Source organism: Artemia franciscana, chromosome 3 (assembly GCF_032884065.1).
Source record: "Artemia franciscana chromosome 3, ASM3288406v1, whole genome shotgun sequence".
In the NCBI taxonomy this organism is placed as follows: Eukaryota; Metazoa; Arthropoda; class Branchiopoda; order Anostraca; family Artemiidae; genus Artemia; species Artemia franciscana.
Window position 1 is genome coordinate 15290828 of NC_088865.1, and position 18375 is coordinate 15309202.

Consider the following 18375-nt stretch of genomic DNA (forward strand, 5'->3'; position numbering starts at 1 on the left):
TAAGGTAGGAAATGAGGTTAGCATCTGGTTTTGTATTAAATCAGGAGTTAAGCAGGGTTGTGTTCTATCCCCTTTATATTAATCATTTTGATGGATTTTGTCTTATGGAGCACATGAAAGGTAATGGGAGACCAAGGAATCAATTTTAGAGGAAAAAATCTCCTGTACTTGAATTATGCTCATGATTTAAGCATCCTAGATGAAAGTGCAAGCAAAATGAATAAACTTTTAGATGTTTTGCGAGTTCAGAGTTCTAGAATAGGTTTGAAAATTAACGTTAAGAAGACTAAGTCATTAAGGCTAGGAATAATTGAAGATGAAAAGGTGACGTTGGCTAATGAAAAGATTGATCAGATGGGCAGCTTCACTTACCTTGGTAGTATTATTAGTAAAGAAGGTGGGAGCAGTGAAGATGTTAAAAGCAGAATAGCCAAGGCTCCGGGTATTTTTTCACAATTAAAACAAGAGCCAAGAGCTCATATGGCACTTGTGACGAGGTCGGAACCTAAAATTAGACTCGGTACTAGAGTTTTCGATTTTGCTGTTCTTTGTTTATTCGTAGTTATTACAAAGATAAACTTGCAAATACAGTGTTCCTGTAGTCTCTTCTTGTTCGGTATTGTAACGTTGGTTCCACTAAGTTTCATCCCGATCTCTCCACTCCAAGCGTTTTCTAAGATTTCTGGTTTCCATCCCCAACTCCCCCCAATGTCAAGGGAGCCGGTCGGGATTTAAAATAAGAGCTCTGAGACACGAGATCTTTCTAAATATTAAGTTTAATTAAGATCCTATAACCCGTTCGTAAGTTGAAAATGCCTAATTTTTTTAAAATTTCCGAATTAACCGTCCTTCCACTCCCCCCTCTAGATGGTCGAATTAAGAAAGCGACTATTTCTAATTTAATTTGGTCCGGTCCCTGATATGTCTGCCAACTTTCAGCGATCGCTAAATTGATCATGTATCTAGTTTATCTAGTTTCGGATCTTCTTCATGTAAAAATTGGGGTAGTCCGGGATTCCCTTTCGCACCCTAAGCGAGAATCATACCCCTAGATCAGCAAGCCACACTTAAGAAGAACAATCATTTGTTTTATCGGCAAATAAAATTCTTCTCAACTACCTCGTTCACTCACTCCCCCCCCAAATAGTCGAATCGGGCAAGAGACTATTTCTAATTCAATCTGATCTGGTCCCTGATATGCATGCCAACTTTCATCGTCCTAGCTTACCTGGAAGTGCCTGAACTAGCAAAACCCGGACCGATAGACAGACAAACCAACCGACAGACAGAAATTACGATCGCTATATGTCACTTGGTAAATACCAAGTGCCATAAAAAGTTTGGCAGAATATAAAGTTAAGTCTGCAAACAAGATTAGAATATTGGAAGGTACAGTGATGACAGTGGTCAAGTATGGCTCTGAAGCATGGGCGTTCCGAAATACGGATGAAGATTTGCTAGATGTTTTCCAGAGAAATTGCCTACGGATTGTTCTGAGTACCCGGCTGACTGATGGTATTTCAAACAGTAGGTTATACGAAAAGTGTGATCCCGCTTTCTAGGGCTATAATGAAAGAAAGATTGAGATGGTTAGGGCAAGTTCTGCAGATGAAATATCCCCGAAGATTGTCCTTTTCGGCTAACCGTCTAGGGCTAAACGGAGAGCAGGTCATCCTCGTCTGGGGTGGGAGGATGTCATAAAGAAAGATATAAAGGAAATGGGAACTTCTTGGGAGGGTGTAAAGAGGGAGGATCTGAATAGATTGAGATGGAGGGGGAGCGTGCGTAGCTGTGTTGGCCTCAGGCAGCTTGGTGCTGCGGCGAGTTGTTAATAGTAGTAGTAGTAAGCCTTTAATACAAAACAATATAATAAACTGACTTCCTTTTAAAATTCAAAAAATCAAAATTTAATGACCTTCTTTGTAAGCTTCTTCAAAAATTGATTCAAACTTCTTATACTCTTCAGGAAAAAATGGCAGAAAATCAGGAATTGACTCAGAAATCAAATACTCATTCAAATAAAGGGGTATAACAACAGGTATTCCATTCTTAGCACAGTGAAGAAGATCAATCTCATAGTTGCACTTGTCCAGTTCAGCAATGACGTGAGATACATCTTTCGCATGAGTATAGGGAGGCCTTAAAAATGAAATGAATTTATCAGCAACAACAGAAACTAAAAGCAAGCAGTAAAAAAATTGGCCTCAGTAGGACTTGAACACATATCTCCTAAACAATTCTAAGTTTCGCTTCCAACAACAATACCTCAACGATGCCCTTTATCTACAATTACTGCGGAAAAACACTGATATTTTGTATAAATTAATGATTCTTGAAATCCAATGCACAAATAAAAATAAAATACACATTAAATTATTTTGAAAAATGCGAGAGGCACGAAGAAAAATGAAGCGAGAGGAGGAGTGGAAGAGGAACAGAAAGAGCAAGAAAGAGAGATAGAGAGAGAGGGAGAGAGAGATGGAGGGGAAGAAAGGGTGGAAAGAGGGGTGGAGAAAGAGAAAGAGAGGGAGAGAGAGACATTTATTTCTGAGGTAGAATTTAGCTACTTTTTGGGCATGTTGAAATACAGACTTGGATTACGGATCCAATACAAATGCACTTGAACATCAATTTTCAAAGGTGAAAAACATAATTTAGTTCTAAATTCTTTTCGCGTTTTAATAAAATCAATAAAGATTAGTAATATTTCCTGGAAACTCCTAATTAGTTAGTCGGATAAACTGGCAAAAGTCCAGTCTAAATGGACTGAAGTTATTTATGTTTGTCATTAATAACTGAGAGACCATTTTACTACTATGCTTGAACCCAGCACAAGCCCCCCCCCCCATAATACAGGGAAAAAGCAACATTAGCTTGTGTTTCCCTTGTAAACAAAATAGAAAAATCACTTTTCAGCTTAGGAGGGCAAATGAACAATAGAAAAGCTCTTCAACTCTAGGTAAAAAATAAAAAAAAGGAAATACTAACTCTGCTTCTGAAATAGTCCCACCACCAGCCTCAATTAGTCTCCGAAAAGGCCCCCTTCGTGATTCCGGTGTGTGCAAAATCACTCTGAAGTTTCGAAATACACCCTGTTCATTTTGTGTCGCATCCATGTACTTTCGCCAGCGATGAGCAGCAATTGCGAGACGATATTCTGGTGACTTCTGTGGCAGTTCAGCAGTATATTCTGAGCCAGGTCGACCCCATTCATAATCATCTTCCTAGAAATAAGAAAAAAAACATACAATAAAGCTGTGAAATTGTACCAAAAAGCTGTATCCATAAAGGTGACAAAGCAAAAGGTAAATAAAAATACTATCCGAGGGCGAGTTAGGGTTCAAATTCCATGTTTCAGAGAGAATAACACTAACAAAATATAGAATTATAGAAATGAAAAGATGTTTTATCAAATGAATCTATCTAAAGGCCTTAGTTTCTGTGTTTAAGGACCTAAAACAATAAAATAATTATATACGAAATAGTATAATAGGAGTCAAGTATAGTATATCAAAAAGCTCGGGGTAACGAAGTGTAAGGAGCGACCCGGCTCAATAGTAACCGAAACTCTAAAAAACGGAATTTTGATACCAATAGATACATCAAAGGAATTTGATGTTTATGCTGATTTCAAATATACAAGTTTCATGCAGTTTAGTCTTACCCATCAAAAGTTACAAGCCTGAGAATATTTGCCTTATTTTCGAAAAAGGGGAGACACCACCTAAAATTCATATAATCTTAATGAAAATCACACCATCAGATTCAGCGTATCAGAGAACCCTACTGTAGAGGTTTCAATCTCCTATCTGCAAAAATGTAGAATTTTATTTTTTCTTTTGCCAGAAGAAAGATCACGGATGCGCGTTCATTTGTTTGTATTCTTTTTTTCTTCCCAGGGGTGATCGTATCGACCCATTGGTCCCTAGAATATCGTGAGAGGGCTCATTCAAACGGAAATTGAAAGTTCAGTGCCCTTTGTAACTGACGGAAAGATTGGAGGGCAACTAGACTCCCACGCTCATTTTTTCCCCAAAGTCACCGGATAAAAATTTTGAGATAGTCATTGTTCAGTATAGCTGAAAAATCTAACAGCTATGTCTTTGAGGATGACTTAATCCCCCAAAGTTCCCGGGGGAAGGGCTGCAAGTTGTGAATTTTGCCTATTGTTTTGCCTATTGGTGCCGATGACCTCCTTACAACATATGCTAAGAAATTATTTCTTGCTTTTTAGGCGTGGTACGAGCTTGAGACAACTTTGGCAACTGAAAAAAAAAAAAAAAAAAAAAAAAAAAAAAAAAAAAAAAAAAAAGAGAGCCATTTCCAAAAACTGGGTCTAGCATCTAAAATGTCTTATGCAGCTAAATCGTTATGGCACACCGTTCTTTGCGGACACAGGGTATCTCAAATCGAGAATCCAAACTTGACGTATCATCAGAGGATGATACAGATGATTCGCTGCGAGATCTTCCACTTTCAAATGCCAAATCATTGAGCAACTTATTGACTGGAGAGCTATCATCAAGTGATGACGAAACCGATAATCAAGTGGACGGAGTAACGGAAGCGAACGACAAGCCAGAAGCAAGTAACGACAAAGTAACGACGCAAGTAAAGACAAGTAACGACGAAGATGTCAAGTCCTTCCCTGAGTCCACGGGGAAGGACTTTACATAATCTAGTTGATTTTTACCTCGAGCTGTTTGATCTTGATCTGATTGATCCCATCGTATCTCAAACGAACTCATATGCTACTCAGAAAGGTGTTTCGTTCACTCAAACTACTCGAGATAAAATGAAAGTTTTTTTTTTTTTAGCAGTAAACATTTTTATGGGTGTCAAGACAGTACCATCTTAGCGAGATCTCTGGACTAATGAATATAAGCCATTTCAACTGGCTTCTTGCTCACGCTCATCTCAATGACAATTTGATCTTACCCCGAAAAACAAGTGACAACTATGACCAGTTCTACAATATCAAACCTTTGATTGACAAACTACGCTCAAGCTTTCTGAGGACTTAAGCAGAAAGTGGTGGCACCACCTACTGTGGCACTTCGTCGACATTACAAGGGTCAATGGCTCTGTCTTGTTAAAGTTTTCCACTATACCAGATGCTAACAAGATGACGTTGAAGGATTTAAGATGTCACATTGTCACTGGTTTGGTTGGAAATTATTCGTACAAGGGTGAGAGAGGTCGGCCATCCAGAAAATTGGAAGTTATTCCAAAATTTAAGCCTTACTTTCCGCAAGACGAGAGATTGGTTCAATCAAAGCACTTACCTTTTCAGGGTACTTCAAGAAGATGGACTCAATGTAGTAAGAAAGATTGAGCCTTATCGCACAAAATGGCAGGGTTCAGTTTGAAAAGTTCCATTGTGCATGAACAACACAAGGAAGTGCTTTAGTTCTTTTCACCAGAAGTGCGGTTTTGACTTCACATGTGTCAAAATGGTCTCTACTAGAGACCACCTTATATTTCATTTCATAGTTGGAATAAATTTGTTTGAGTTCAACATTTGCCAGTTTCTAAGCCCAGGGACATAGGAAACGCAAAAAGCATTACGATTTTATAATTCGCGCCGGAAAGGGTTAATAAAAGAGAATGCTCTATATTTTTTAGAACGGTCTCAGACAAATTGGCTAAAAAGGATTTATTATTAGACCACAATTTTTCTTTACTTGTTTAGTATTAGTCCTTCTTTTTAGCGAATATCCTTATACCTGTATTAATTCAAAAATTAATGAGGTACTACAAGCTGAAGGACGATGAGCCGAATTAGTCAGATTAGCTTCCAGAAGGCTTGCATTTGAAGATAAAATTAGCCAAAGAGAAGTAATTAAAAGAGAATAAATAAAAAAATTAAACAAAAAAACCCTAAGAAAAAAAATGAAAAGACTAACTGTCCCAATGTTTTCTGACCCTTTAGAAAGGAGTTAGTAAACAATCTACCACATCAGATTCCATCAATTACACTAAATGGGAGCAAATGGCAAATATAAGATGTAGATCTTATCGAAAGGCATGGGAACAGACCATCAAACACACAGTTCAATTTCTGTATACGGACACAAGACGTCCTATTAAGATCATAGAGGTTAATACAGGTTAATTTGTTCAGTAATTTTAAGTTTATATATTAGGTAAGATTTAAATGCACCTAAATATTTAGAATGTATGATTAGATATAATTTTAGCGAATATGAAACAATATAGGATTTCGTATGGTTAAAAAAAAAATTCATAAGAGTTTAGATTTGAAGTCTTGATTTGAAGAGTGAGATTTGAATTATTGGAATTTATTTTGAAGTATTGAAGGGAATACGATTTGCCTGGATTCCGTAATTTTTTTTTGGGGAAATTTTTTGAGGATTGTTGTAGCTACCCAATAGCGCAAGGCCCAGCAAAAGCAGAATATGATGAAATGTGATGTTTAAAAAAAATTGATGATATGTTTTTTTTATTTATGTAAATGTAGTGAAAAGTATTTTCAAGAGTTTTAAGAAAAGTGAAAGTATTTTAAAGTTTAAAAATTGAATGTATTGTAAATTTGTATTTTAATGTTATATATTACAGGCCTAACGAATGGGAGCGGCCCCATAGGAATTATAAAGGTAGAAAGCTATGGAGTGCCGAGTAAGAGCTAAGGTAGATAGGTAGTAGAGTAAAGGAAATGATAGTGAAATGGTGATGAATAAGATAACAATTAAACCAGGAGGGTCAGAGTAAGAAACAAGTTAGAAATGTGATTGATTTTTTTATTTTGTTTTCAAGAGTACGAAAAAAAAAAAAAAAAAAACAACAACACCAGGTTGGATTCTAGCCATTACATGAAGCATCACCTACCCATCATCAAGAAAACTAGTAAGAAAAGAAAACCAGGAAAGGAGTTACATCCTGGATACTTCAGCATTGAGCAAAGAAATCTGGATAAAAGAGAGAAAAGAAGTAGAATTTGAAATATGAATTAGAAAAGGATTTTGAATGTTATTAATACTATAATTTGTTTTGATAAAAATAAAAAGATTGCAGGAAAAAGATTTCCTGCAAGAGGTTGCAGGAAAGCGCTATAGTAATTAGAATTGGCTTTGAGGGACCAAAAATGGAGATTTCAGCATTAAAATGGATAAATTTCATAAAATATTTTGAAACATTGGCTTCTATAGCAAAGGGACTAAAATTCAATTCTTGAATTTGGGATTTAATGGTCTAATACCAACCAACAATTGTAAGATGAATTTATCGTAATAAGTAAGTGACTCGAGTTCCAGTTTTGACTTCTGGTTTTTATCGTCTAACATTATCCAACAATTGTAAGATAATTTTCCACGGTAGAATATGGCTCATAAACATAACGACAAATGCCGGGTATCGGCAATGTCAAAGCATCGGTAATTTGAAAAGTTAAAAAAATGTTTTTTTTTACACTTTAATAGTGAGCCCTTCAAATACTCATTATTTTGATATTTGTTTTTGCAAGTTTTAGCAGTTGTAATTTACCATCTACGGTGTTTAAAGCACAGTAATATAGTCCAGTAGATGATACTGTGAACCAACTGGTGACGAGAATGTTGGTAGTAGTAAACCGCTCAATCATTTTCATATTTCACGCATACAAGGATGTATCACAATATATGTCAACTTCTCTGTCAGACAGGAGCTGGACTGTTCAGGGTTTCCACTTCAATAGCTTTTGTTGTAAATTTACAATTTTCAATCCTAGTTACTCATGAGAAAATCCTTATCAATTCTTATTATCAATACCAATGTATGGTTTCAAACATCATTTGCACAAAAATCTATAATATTCATAGGCCGTCTTTAAAATTTTCTTTTGGCTTCTGAACAGCTAAAGTGAACATTTTTTAATCCTTTGTGCTGCTCTTTTATACAAGATGACACAGTTTTGTGCCATATCCTGTTCAGCTGTCACAAGCTTTTGAACATAAGAGAAAGTTTATTATGATATGGTAAAGATAAACCGCAGTTCTTCTTCATTAGTTCTGATAATCAAAGTGGTTCACTCAACTCCCAACCTAAAAATAGCCATCAAATTCGAACCCAAATAATTCCCATCCATTAGAAATTTGTGCTGCACATCTCCAAATTTTCACTTGGCATTTCCACTTTTCTTAATAACTATTAGAAGCTAACAAACATAGGTGCCACACAAGAACCATTAGATGCTAAGAATAAGCAACAAACAAGTCTACTATAACTATACAACCCACTAACTCCTAATTTGTCTTACTACATTTTTTTATATACAAATTTCATATAACTATGAATTTAATCAAATTCAATCACCGACGCACGGAACTACACAAATCTGTTTATATCACCCTGATTTTTTTTTTTTATGTACCTTGCTATGTTTATTATTTTCAAATCGTGTTAATTTTTTTTTACAAAGGACTCGTCTTTAGCCTACAACCTCCTTATATGTTGACAACGCTTTTTCTTAGCTTTAAAGTTCCCAGCACCTGGCCTTCTCCCTCATCTAAACAGAAATCTTCCCTTTCGTTTTTTTTCAATTTTGTTTTCCTACTCAGTAAGTTTTCAAAAGAACGTTCTGCAACTAATACAAAAATCTTAACTTCACCAGTTGTTAAGATTGCTGGAGCCAAAGATGGACTCCAGCCTAAAGGTCGAGCTGTGTTTTTATTTTTCATAATATAACAAAAAGAAAGAAGACCACCATAATAACCAAAATTATTGAAAAGAACCAATGAATGTAGATTGGCAGTTTAATATATATTAATATTCATTGCTGAAAGTCTCAACATTTTTGGATTTACTAACGTTATAAAAGAGATTGAAATTCATTTGTTTTCAGCAAAGAGTAAATGACGTTTTGGTCTTTAGAAGACATATAGGGCAGTAGCCCAACTCCTGTTCATGGTAATTTCTATTCGCTTTGGGTTTCATTTATTTGTTGAGAGTGATTCATGCACGTTTTACGCTTGAATTACTATTTGAATTTATTTTTGCCCGTCTTTGGTTTAGAGTAACTCTTTACTTTTTTTTGAAAAATTTCTTTTGAGAATTTTTTTTTAATTACTTTTTGTTCCTCTTTAATTGACATGTTTTTTATTGGTAAATAAAAGGACTATTTGGGAAGGTTTTCAAGTTTGACTAGCTATTTATATTTTTGACAAAATTTAGCTACGAATTTTAATAGTAGTTGCACTATAGAACTTTGGATGAATGGGTACGGGGAATATTACTCAAGTAACAGGATTGAAAATTCGCATAATCTTTGGGCTTCTATAGGGCTGAAGCCAATCGGAGCCCAATTTTGTTATATTAACCTTGAGTACTTAGGAATAGTAATCGACCATCCTGTTCAACGTCTACAGAGAGTTTCAACTTAATACCCTTAACAATTCCTGCGTTGTCATACATTCACCATTTTGATAGCTTGGATGGACGACGTTTCTTACGATTTAAGTTCAACATTGCTCTAAAAATACTCTGAAAAATTCAAATTAATAAACTTAGCCGTTCCAGAGATATTGCAGATACGCCCTTTTGACAAACCTTGAATACGCATGGCGTCTTTTAATTTAGTTGAATATCCCCAATGATATACGCTAAAAGTTCCAACTTACTACCATTAACTGTTCCTGGGATATTGTACGGCCAGCCGTTTGACAATCTGGATAAGCGTTGCGTCTCCCGTTCCTGAGATGTTGCATCTATACTATTTTAACAGCCAGGAAGCACTTAAATTCTTTTGATTTAGTTCAATAATTATAGTAATCGTAGTAGTAGCATGAATCGCCGTTACAGTCGCAATAGCAGTTACAGACGCAAGCAGTCACAATCGCAGGTCACACGTTGTCGCAGTTTTAGACGCAAGTAGTCATAGTCTAAGTCAGATGTAGTTGCAGCCACAAGTAGTTGTGGCATTTGCAAGTAGCAACAGCTGCAAGTAATCACAGTCAAAGTTGTAAGTAGTTGCTGTCGCAGTTGCAATTACCGCCATGTGTGTTTGCAGTTGAAGTAGCGAGTATTCGCAGTCACAGTCTTAAGTAGTGGAACAATAACGGTCATAAATAGTTGCATCCGCAGCCGCAAGCAGTCAAGTCGCAAGTAGTCACAGTCCTTTTAGTAATAGTGTTTGCAGTAACCCTGAAAGTTTCAACTTAATACCCTTAGCCGTTCCTAAGATACTGCAGATAGGTCCCTCCGATAACCTGGATTCACATATTTGGTTTTGATTTAGGCCAACATCCCCTTAAACATTCCTCGAATTTTATCTCAATTTTCTTACCCTTTTCGGGCACATACAGAATAAAACATTACCCCCTCTCCCTTTTCGTATAATAAATCCTCCATGTTAATAATGGCAAATTATATAATTTACAGCCCTTGCACCAGAAGATTTGAAGGGTCATATCATCCCCAGTGATTATTATTAGACCCTTCAGCCATTTCGAACAAAGCAGCTATCTCAAAACTTATATAAGCCTTTAGTATGAACGGAAGGGGGGCATCCATTTCTCTATGTACTTAAGTAGTACTATTGCGCCACCTATGATTAAGGAACTTGCGAATACAATTCACATAAACAAATCACGGGTTTTGAGTTTAAGAGGTTTTGCTGAAAACCAGATACTTAAAATACAGTCAGAAAAAGTAGGTGCTTACCGGTACAAATTCACCTGCTGCTTCGCACGCTGAGAGCCAGGAAGGATGCATTACCCATCTACCACCTGCAATTGAAGCCAGCAGCTTCTCATTTCTCATCGGACAAGGTATAACTATGTGGGTTGATGACGGCTCAAAGCTTGGACTATCGATAACCATGCCTCCAAGTTCCCGAATCATTTCGCCATACTCGTCTCTTCCCTAAAATGTATTGTTATCAGTAGATCATTTCTTAGAACACATTGCCTTTCTATTTGTAAAACAAATAGAATGAAAAAGCCCAGATATTAGGGTATTACATTATGGAAACCGCTGTCAACAGGAAAAACTGAAGGAAAACTAGAATAAACATCTAAAATCTCTAAAACATCTAAAATATCACAAATGGCATTCCTCCGACTAAACAATTTGAGATTTTGAATACTCAAAGATGAAAAACTGTAAATGAAGTTAAAGAAGAGAAAAAAGCGATATAACTCCTATTTCAACTTTCATTGCATTTTGTCAAAAAGTTTTCAAAAGCACCTTACAATATTTTGCTTCTATTTTGTTATACAAATATGAGTATCTAACAGTACTGTGACAAACATCATACTACTTCTGTGTTCTTTTTTTTTTTCTATACAGTAGCTATTGTATATATTAGTTTTTGGTCTTTTTATTCCCTTTTGATCTTAGACCCCTCTGTCTTTTTAAGTTCTCATGGCCAGGACTCTTTTTTTCTGAACGGTGAGAACACCTTGTCATATACTAGTAAAATAGTTGTTCCTTATTCTTCTTCTTCTTTCTAGTAGCCTTAAAGTAGTAAAAAATAGCATAGTAAAAATAAGCATAGGTGATAATAATACATACAAGTGATTAGTTTCTTTCCATATGAGACTCCAACAAAATAAAATAATCTTTTTATATACAGATCTTGCGGATAAGCGGGGATAATACAATTGTTAAAAATTACCAAGTCGAAAAAGGGTTAGCTACTCTCGCAGGAACACATTGGATTCTTATAATGGAGCATTGTTTTTAAATTTTATGCGATTTTAATGATATACACTAGGTCAGTTCAAACTTCGTGGGTGCTGACTTCCTAATTAACTTTTATTCTTTAATGTTAGTGTCATAAGAGGTTATGCCTGAATTAGACTATTATAAATGGAATTCATCCGTAACTTTTCTAGTTCATGCTTAAGCTTATATCCTTTTAAACATTTTTTTTTCAATGATTTCTCTGATGCTTTGTATGTGTCCATAGCATTTGATTTCAAGTTGAGTTAGTCCGCCGCTAGGACTTAGCTTGGTTTTGTACCAAGTCACGACTTAAGGTCATTTTCTCACCACCTGGTCAGAATTCTACAGCTTGAACTTCTATCACTTTTACACCGAGTCACACCTTAGCTTATTTATGTACTGATTATGGGTTTAGTCATTTTTGCACCGAGTAAACAAAAATAAGTAGCTTACACTTCGATCCATTTTTACACAGAGACGGAACACAGCAGCAAACCCAGGCTTTGCTGGTTTTTCCTCAGCGTCAACGAAATTCACCAGCTTTGAATCTGATAATTTTTTTTGACTTACCTAGTTCTAACATCAGCTCATTTTTTTCACCAAATTTAAAATCTTTGCATGATTCCTGTATAAAAAATACAATCGTCTACCTTTCAGCCGCCGAATTTTTAATTTAGGGGGATTGTAGATAGATTTGATTGAAAAACCATTACAATTTTATAGTGTGGACGTATGAATAAAATCGGGGATTCTGGGCATTACATATGAACAGGGGCAAGAAAAAAGCACCAAACTCAAGTTTTGCTGGTTTTTCCTCTGCTTCAACGAATTTCAGGAGCTCTGAATTCGATATTTTTTTATTTACGAAGACGGGACTTGCCTAGTTCTTACATTAGCTTATTTCCCCTCCAAAATTTAAAATCCTTGTGTGATACCTGTTTAAAAAATACAATCACCTACCTTTCAGTCACAAAATTATTAATCCAGGAGGGATGTAGGGACATTTGATTAGAGATTACAGGAAAAATGTGTGTCTCAATTGATATAGATGAAAATTCATTATAAGACTCCAGTCTTAGCATGGTGCAACACGCCCATATTTTCTAATAAAATGTATCAGTGAAGAACGGGTGAATTGTGTAAAATGGAAACTTTGTCCCCTGTGATGTTTGGAGTTTCTGGGAATTATATATGGACAGCTCTCGTTCAAGTCAACCCCTATTCAACACGACCCCCGTTTACTCAACTCAATTCAATTCAGACCCTTTGCTTAGCCTCCACACACCTCAACCTTCAATCAAATCCGCCCCATGCATTTCAACCCCAATTAAATCAACTCCCATACAACTTAACCCCATTTAGCCTAAACTCCATTCAATTCAACCCCTGCAATAGGCGAGGTTATGTTGAATGGAGTTTGAATTCCATGGGGCTTGATTTTTTTACGACATTTTTGCAAAAAAAAAAAAAAAAATATATTCAACATTCAACATTTTACGGCATTTTGTAGATGGCCTTGCACCTTGTTTTGAAACTGTTTCGTTTTAGTGTAAGCTGCCCTTCAAAAATTATATATAATGCTAGTTTCATATACTTATAGGATCCCGGAATCCAGCACCTGTTGTTAATCATACTATGTTTTTACTTATGTTACTATTTCTAGTCACACTAAGTCGACCTTAGCAATTTTTCCACTGTGCATTCAATCTCACTTTGAAATCCCATTCCGGCGATTGCTCGTTTGATGTGCTTCTTTAAGCCTTTTGGTGATTTTTTCTTTTTTTCTTTCTTATTGTAATTTGATTGCGGTTACTAGGTTATTTCTACTGTATCTCAATCTCCACTTCTTTGCCCTCTACCCCTCTCTCCGTTTTTTTTTTTTTTAATTCAAGGTAATGCTTGTTTTTACAATATGTATAATATCGACAATAATCTGATGTGATGGAATGTCATCATTGTGAAATAGATGAAAAAGGAAATGTCAGACATTGACCAAATATGTGTTTAAACAGAAAATTCCTGTTTTTAAATTTTTCTAATAAAGGAAGGAATTTTCACTATGATGTAGAAATGCAAAAATGAACAGAAAATAAACAACTCGGGTTTATAACAAACAAGGGTTTAGATGAAATAAAACGACCCAAAATACTCTTTATAACATATACATATACTAATCGTACAGAACACTTAATTTGGTAAAAAATTGGAATCAGGAGTATAACAAGAAACGAGTCTGTGAGGTTGAGACGGTATGAACAAAATTCTAAAAAAAGGAAAATTTTCAGAAACAATTCTTTTTTCTTGTCTAAAAAAAATAAAATAAATAAGATGTCGTAAATCAATACCATCAAATTTTTTGTTCAAATTGTTATATTCGCCGACGATTCCACAGTCCTGTTTACACGTCCTTTCACTTTCAAATATTTTTATATCGGGGGGGGGGTGTATGTGTGGAGAATCGCGACATATTTGTGGTAGTTTCTTCCCTGTTTTAGGCTTAATTTTTGCATTCACAGGAATTTTGATTGTTTTAAGCCCTATATTCACTCTTTATTTTTCGTGGAAAAAACCAAAGATACTGCAACGGATTTGACGTTTCATGAGACAAAAAGACACAAGTGCTGACAAAACAGGGTTTATAGTTTCTGGCGAAAGGTTATCATCATTGATGATATCTGGTGAAAAGATATTTCATCTTTGTAAGGTGGATTACATAGTCATGTTGTAATCATACCAGGGAGAAATATGAAAGTATGCAAACTGAGCTCGTGTGAATAAGTGAAAACCTGCCATAGCTTATTTTTTATTGGATACAACAGAAAAATTAAATTTAATTAATATAATAGTTTTGTTTGAATACACTGAATGGTTAAGCATATTTATATCATGCATATTTCTTTATATCGACAACAGTTTCTTGTTCAGTATCTTCTGATTACAACTACACAAGCAAAATTTCAGTAGTATAGTAATCAGTACTGAAATCATTTAGCAAACAATAATGTACTAATCAGTTCCCGTGTAGGAAAATCTCTAATTAGGAGTTATCCGGAGGAAGCTATCGTTAATGCGGCTAAATATGCAACGGTAAACACAAGAGATTTCCCAACAAGAACAAATTTCCCTGAGAAATTAGAACTTTTCTCCCACTTATCTTCATACACATGGGATGGTTTAACCAGTTAGTATACAGTTCATTTAATTCTACCATGATACCAACAGTGTCTTTCTATGGGGTTTGGCGGCATAATTGCTTTCTAGGCCTATTTTCTCAAGCTTGCCTCTTCGTATTCCTAGTCTAACGTACATGTGTGTATATTGAATTAATAAGCGATTGAACTAGAAATTTAACATCAGAAAACGCATGGAAAAAAAGAATTTTCGTTTAAAGGATACCTAGTTCAAAAAACAGTACACACTATACTAACTCCAAAAACAAAAATCTGCAGCAGAAGAGTTTCCAAGAAATGGATGAAAAATAATATATGGCTAACCATCGTAAGTTACATCGCGAAAAACATTTGAAGGACACTAAGCTAATCTTTTTTTCTGACAATTTCTGAATAAAAAGGGAAACATTATTTACTTTCCTTTTTTTATATTTTCTTTTGATATATTTGAAATAAATAAATCAAGTTATTAGAGCCCATTGAATAAAACCACAGTATGTGGTATACAAAACTAACATTTTTTTTATTTGACCTGCATTTTGGCAAAAATAATGGACGTAATTTTTTTTTCGAGCAACAAAAAATATTTTCAATTCTCACCCTTTTTTTTGCCATAAATCACAAATTCGTTGTAGGAACTTGAGTTTTGAATAGACCGTAGCTTCTTTAATGTATAATTATTACAGTAAGTAGCATTTCTCCAGCACGTCCTGATGAAAAACAATATCCATTCTGAATAATAATTCAGAAACAAGCTTAGTTGAAACTTCATTTTTTTTTTCACTGTTTCCTCTTTGAAAGAATTATTTCGCTGGCCAATAGGGGAGGAAAGTATCAATATATACTCTAACTATCCAGTCAGGTTTTATTAATTACGGCAAGTTTACAAGCTATGGTGCCGTTAAGATTCTTCGGATATATTTCAAAATAGAGCAGGAATAAAATTGAAGATTCATCTTAAGCATTTCTAGCTTAATGCCTCATCCATAAAACGTAAAAAAGAAGTCAATACTTTTGTGTTCAAAAAAGGTCAAAATATCCTATGCTAATAGCAAGACCATGCTTCTATATCAGTTGTTTTTATAATTATGAGGTCGGACATTAAAGGCCGGCACCGTTTCTGTTTCTGACCTCTTATTTTACTATCATTTTCTGTTCTGTTCTCTTCGATGAAAACTGAAAATTGAAAACAGGTAGCAGTTTTCCAGTACCGTTTCTGTTTCTGTACTCCTTTTTTAAATACCGTTTTCTGTTCTGTTCTCTTCGAAGAAAACTGAAAAATGAAAACAGGTAGCAGTTTTCCAGTACCGTTTCTGTTTCTGGCCTCCTTTTTTTTTACTACCGTTTTCTGTTCTGTTCTCTTGAAAGAAAATTGAAAAATAGAAAACAGGTAGCAGTTTTCCAGTACCGTTTCTGTTCCTGCCCTCCTTTTTCTACTAACGTTTTCTGTTCTGTTCTCTTCGAAGAAAACTGAAAAATGAAAACAGATAGCAGTTTTTCCAGTAAAGTTTCTATTTCTACCCCTTTTTTTACTACCGTTTTCTGTCCAGTTCTCTTCTAAGAAAACTGAAAATTGAAAACAGGTAGCAGTTTTCTAGTACCGCTTCTGTTTCTGCCCCCCCTTTTTTTACCACCATTTTCAGTTCTGTTCTCCTCGAAGAAAACTGAAAAATTGAAAACAGGTAGCAGTTTTCCAGTAACGTTTCTGTTTCTGCCCTCCTTTTTTTTACTACCATTTCTGTTCTGTTCTCTTCGAAGAAAATTGAAAAATTGAAAACAGGTAGCAGTTTTCCAGTACCGTTTCTGTTTCTGCCCTCCCTTTTTTACTACCGTTTTCTGTTCAGTTCTCTTCGAAGAAAATTGAAAAATTGAAAACAGGTAGCAGTTTTCCAGTACCGTTTCTGTTTCTGCCCTCCCTTTTTTATAACCGGGTTCCGTTCAGTTCTCTTCGAAGAAAACTGAAAATTGAAAACAGGTAGCAGTTTTCCAGTACCGTTTCTGTTTCTGCCCTCCTTTTTTTTACTACCGTTTTCTGTTCTCTTCTCTTGAAAGAAAAGTGAAAAATAAAAAATAGGTAGCAGTTTTCCAGTACCGTTTCTGCTTCTGCCCTCCTTTTTTTTTTTACTACCGTTTTCTGTTCTCTTCTCTTGAAAGAAAACTGAAAAATAAAAAACAGGTAGCAGTTTTCCAGTACCGTTTCTGCTTCTGCCCTCCTTTTTTTTACTACCGTTTTCTGTTCTGTTCTCTTCGAAGAAAACTGAAAATCGAAAACAAGTAGCAGTTTTTCGGTACCGTTTCCGTTTCTGTTCCGCCTTTGTCATTTTTGTTTTTCTTAAACCCACCTTTCTTCATTTTTCCGTTTTGATTACGAACAGTAGAATAGCACAGTCTAGCAGCTTTTATTGAATTTGGAATACTTGCCATCAGATGGCATTTCTATAATAGACGTTACTATTCTAGCGTATAGTACTGCCTTTACACGTTCTGAAGAAGATTTGCCGCTGCGCAAATTGACCCAAAATTAAAGCAGTCTTATTAATTAAAGCAAATACAGTAGTCTAATTAGATTTTAACCTTTTGATTAGTCTTAATAAGGAGGTAGCTCCCTAAGAAACGGGGCACACTGACTATGATGATAGTAGCTCGGAATAAAATGATCAAGACCTTGACAGCGATAGTGAGAACTCACTACCTAGACAAAGTAGGCGTCTCTAATGAGGTGAGCAGGACTGGTAAAAAATAAAATGCTGATTAGAACCCTTGAAGTATCTTCAAAAACCCATCGTCTTTTTGAATCTACCGGCAAGACATAAAATCTTATTCCTTTGATCAAAAAGGACTTGAATTTTCAGAAAACACTCTCACCATTGTAGAAATGTACAGCACCACTACTTCAGCCGAAGCCTTCACGACACTAAAATCAGAGAGCTCGAACATCCCAACAATGAGTGGTCCATCTTCGTAGCTGTCATTGAGGTTCTTTGTCCGTTTAAATAGGCAACTGTAGCTAGTGAGTGTAATTATGTTCCAGCAAATAAGTTATACTGACGATCAAAGGATTACAGTGATTTACTGTAATCCTGTAATTTACTGCAATACTGTATAAAGGGACAAACTGTTCCCTCCAGACCCAGCTTCCCCCAAACTGACATTTAATTTCTTCAAAAATCTTGTCAAAACTGAGATAAGCCTCCATAATTGAAGGATCCACAGAAACGGGCCAGTTTTCTTTAGTATATTTTTGCCTCTACGGTACTATATGACTCATTTTTCACTTACTGTCATTTTTACCTAAATTGGAAAAATTTGTTCCAACTTTGCCCCCCCCCCATTTTTGGCGAAATTACGCCACTGACCATATACGTTTGACCAAGAAGAGAGCTTGTTTGTTAAGTTTCTCGGCACGAATCGGCTCCAAAAAGTCTTTGGAAATGAGAAACACTGCCCCAGTAGCAGCAAATATTATCAGGGCATATGAGGAGAGAGTTTCTGTTCTCTTGGGCAAGAGACGAAGATAAGGAAAAAATAGACTTTTAGAGAGACA

General features: G+C 35.5%; 1 protein-coding gene across 1 annotated transcript in view; it reads right to left on the minus strand.

Moving 5' to 3' along the window:
* Positions 1-1835: 1835 nt before the first annotated feature.
* LOC136024932 (DNA topoisomerase 2-binding protein 1-like) overlaps positions 1836-18375 on the minus strand; it is a 101542-nt gene continuing 85002 nt past the window's right edge. The window contains exons 20-22 of the mRNA XM_065700519.1: positions 10657-10857; positions 2989-3224; positions 1836-2139 (exon numbers count right to left, since the gene is read on the minus strand). Coding sequence (XP_065556591.1) covers positions 1908-2139; positions 2989-3224; positions 10657-10857 — 669 coding nt within the window. The 3' untranslated portion in view covers positions 1836-1907. The remainder of the gene's footprint in view (positions 2140-2988; positions 3225-10656; positions 10858-18375) is intronic.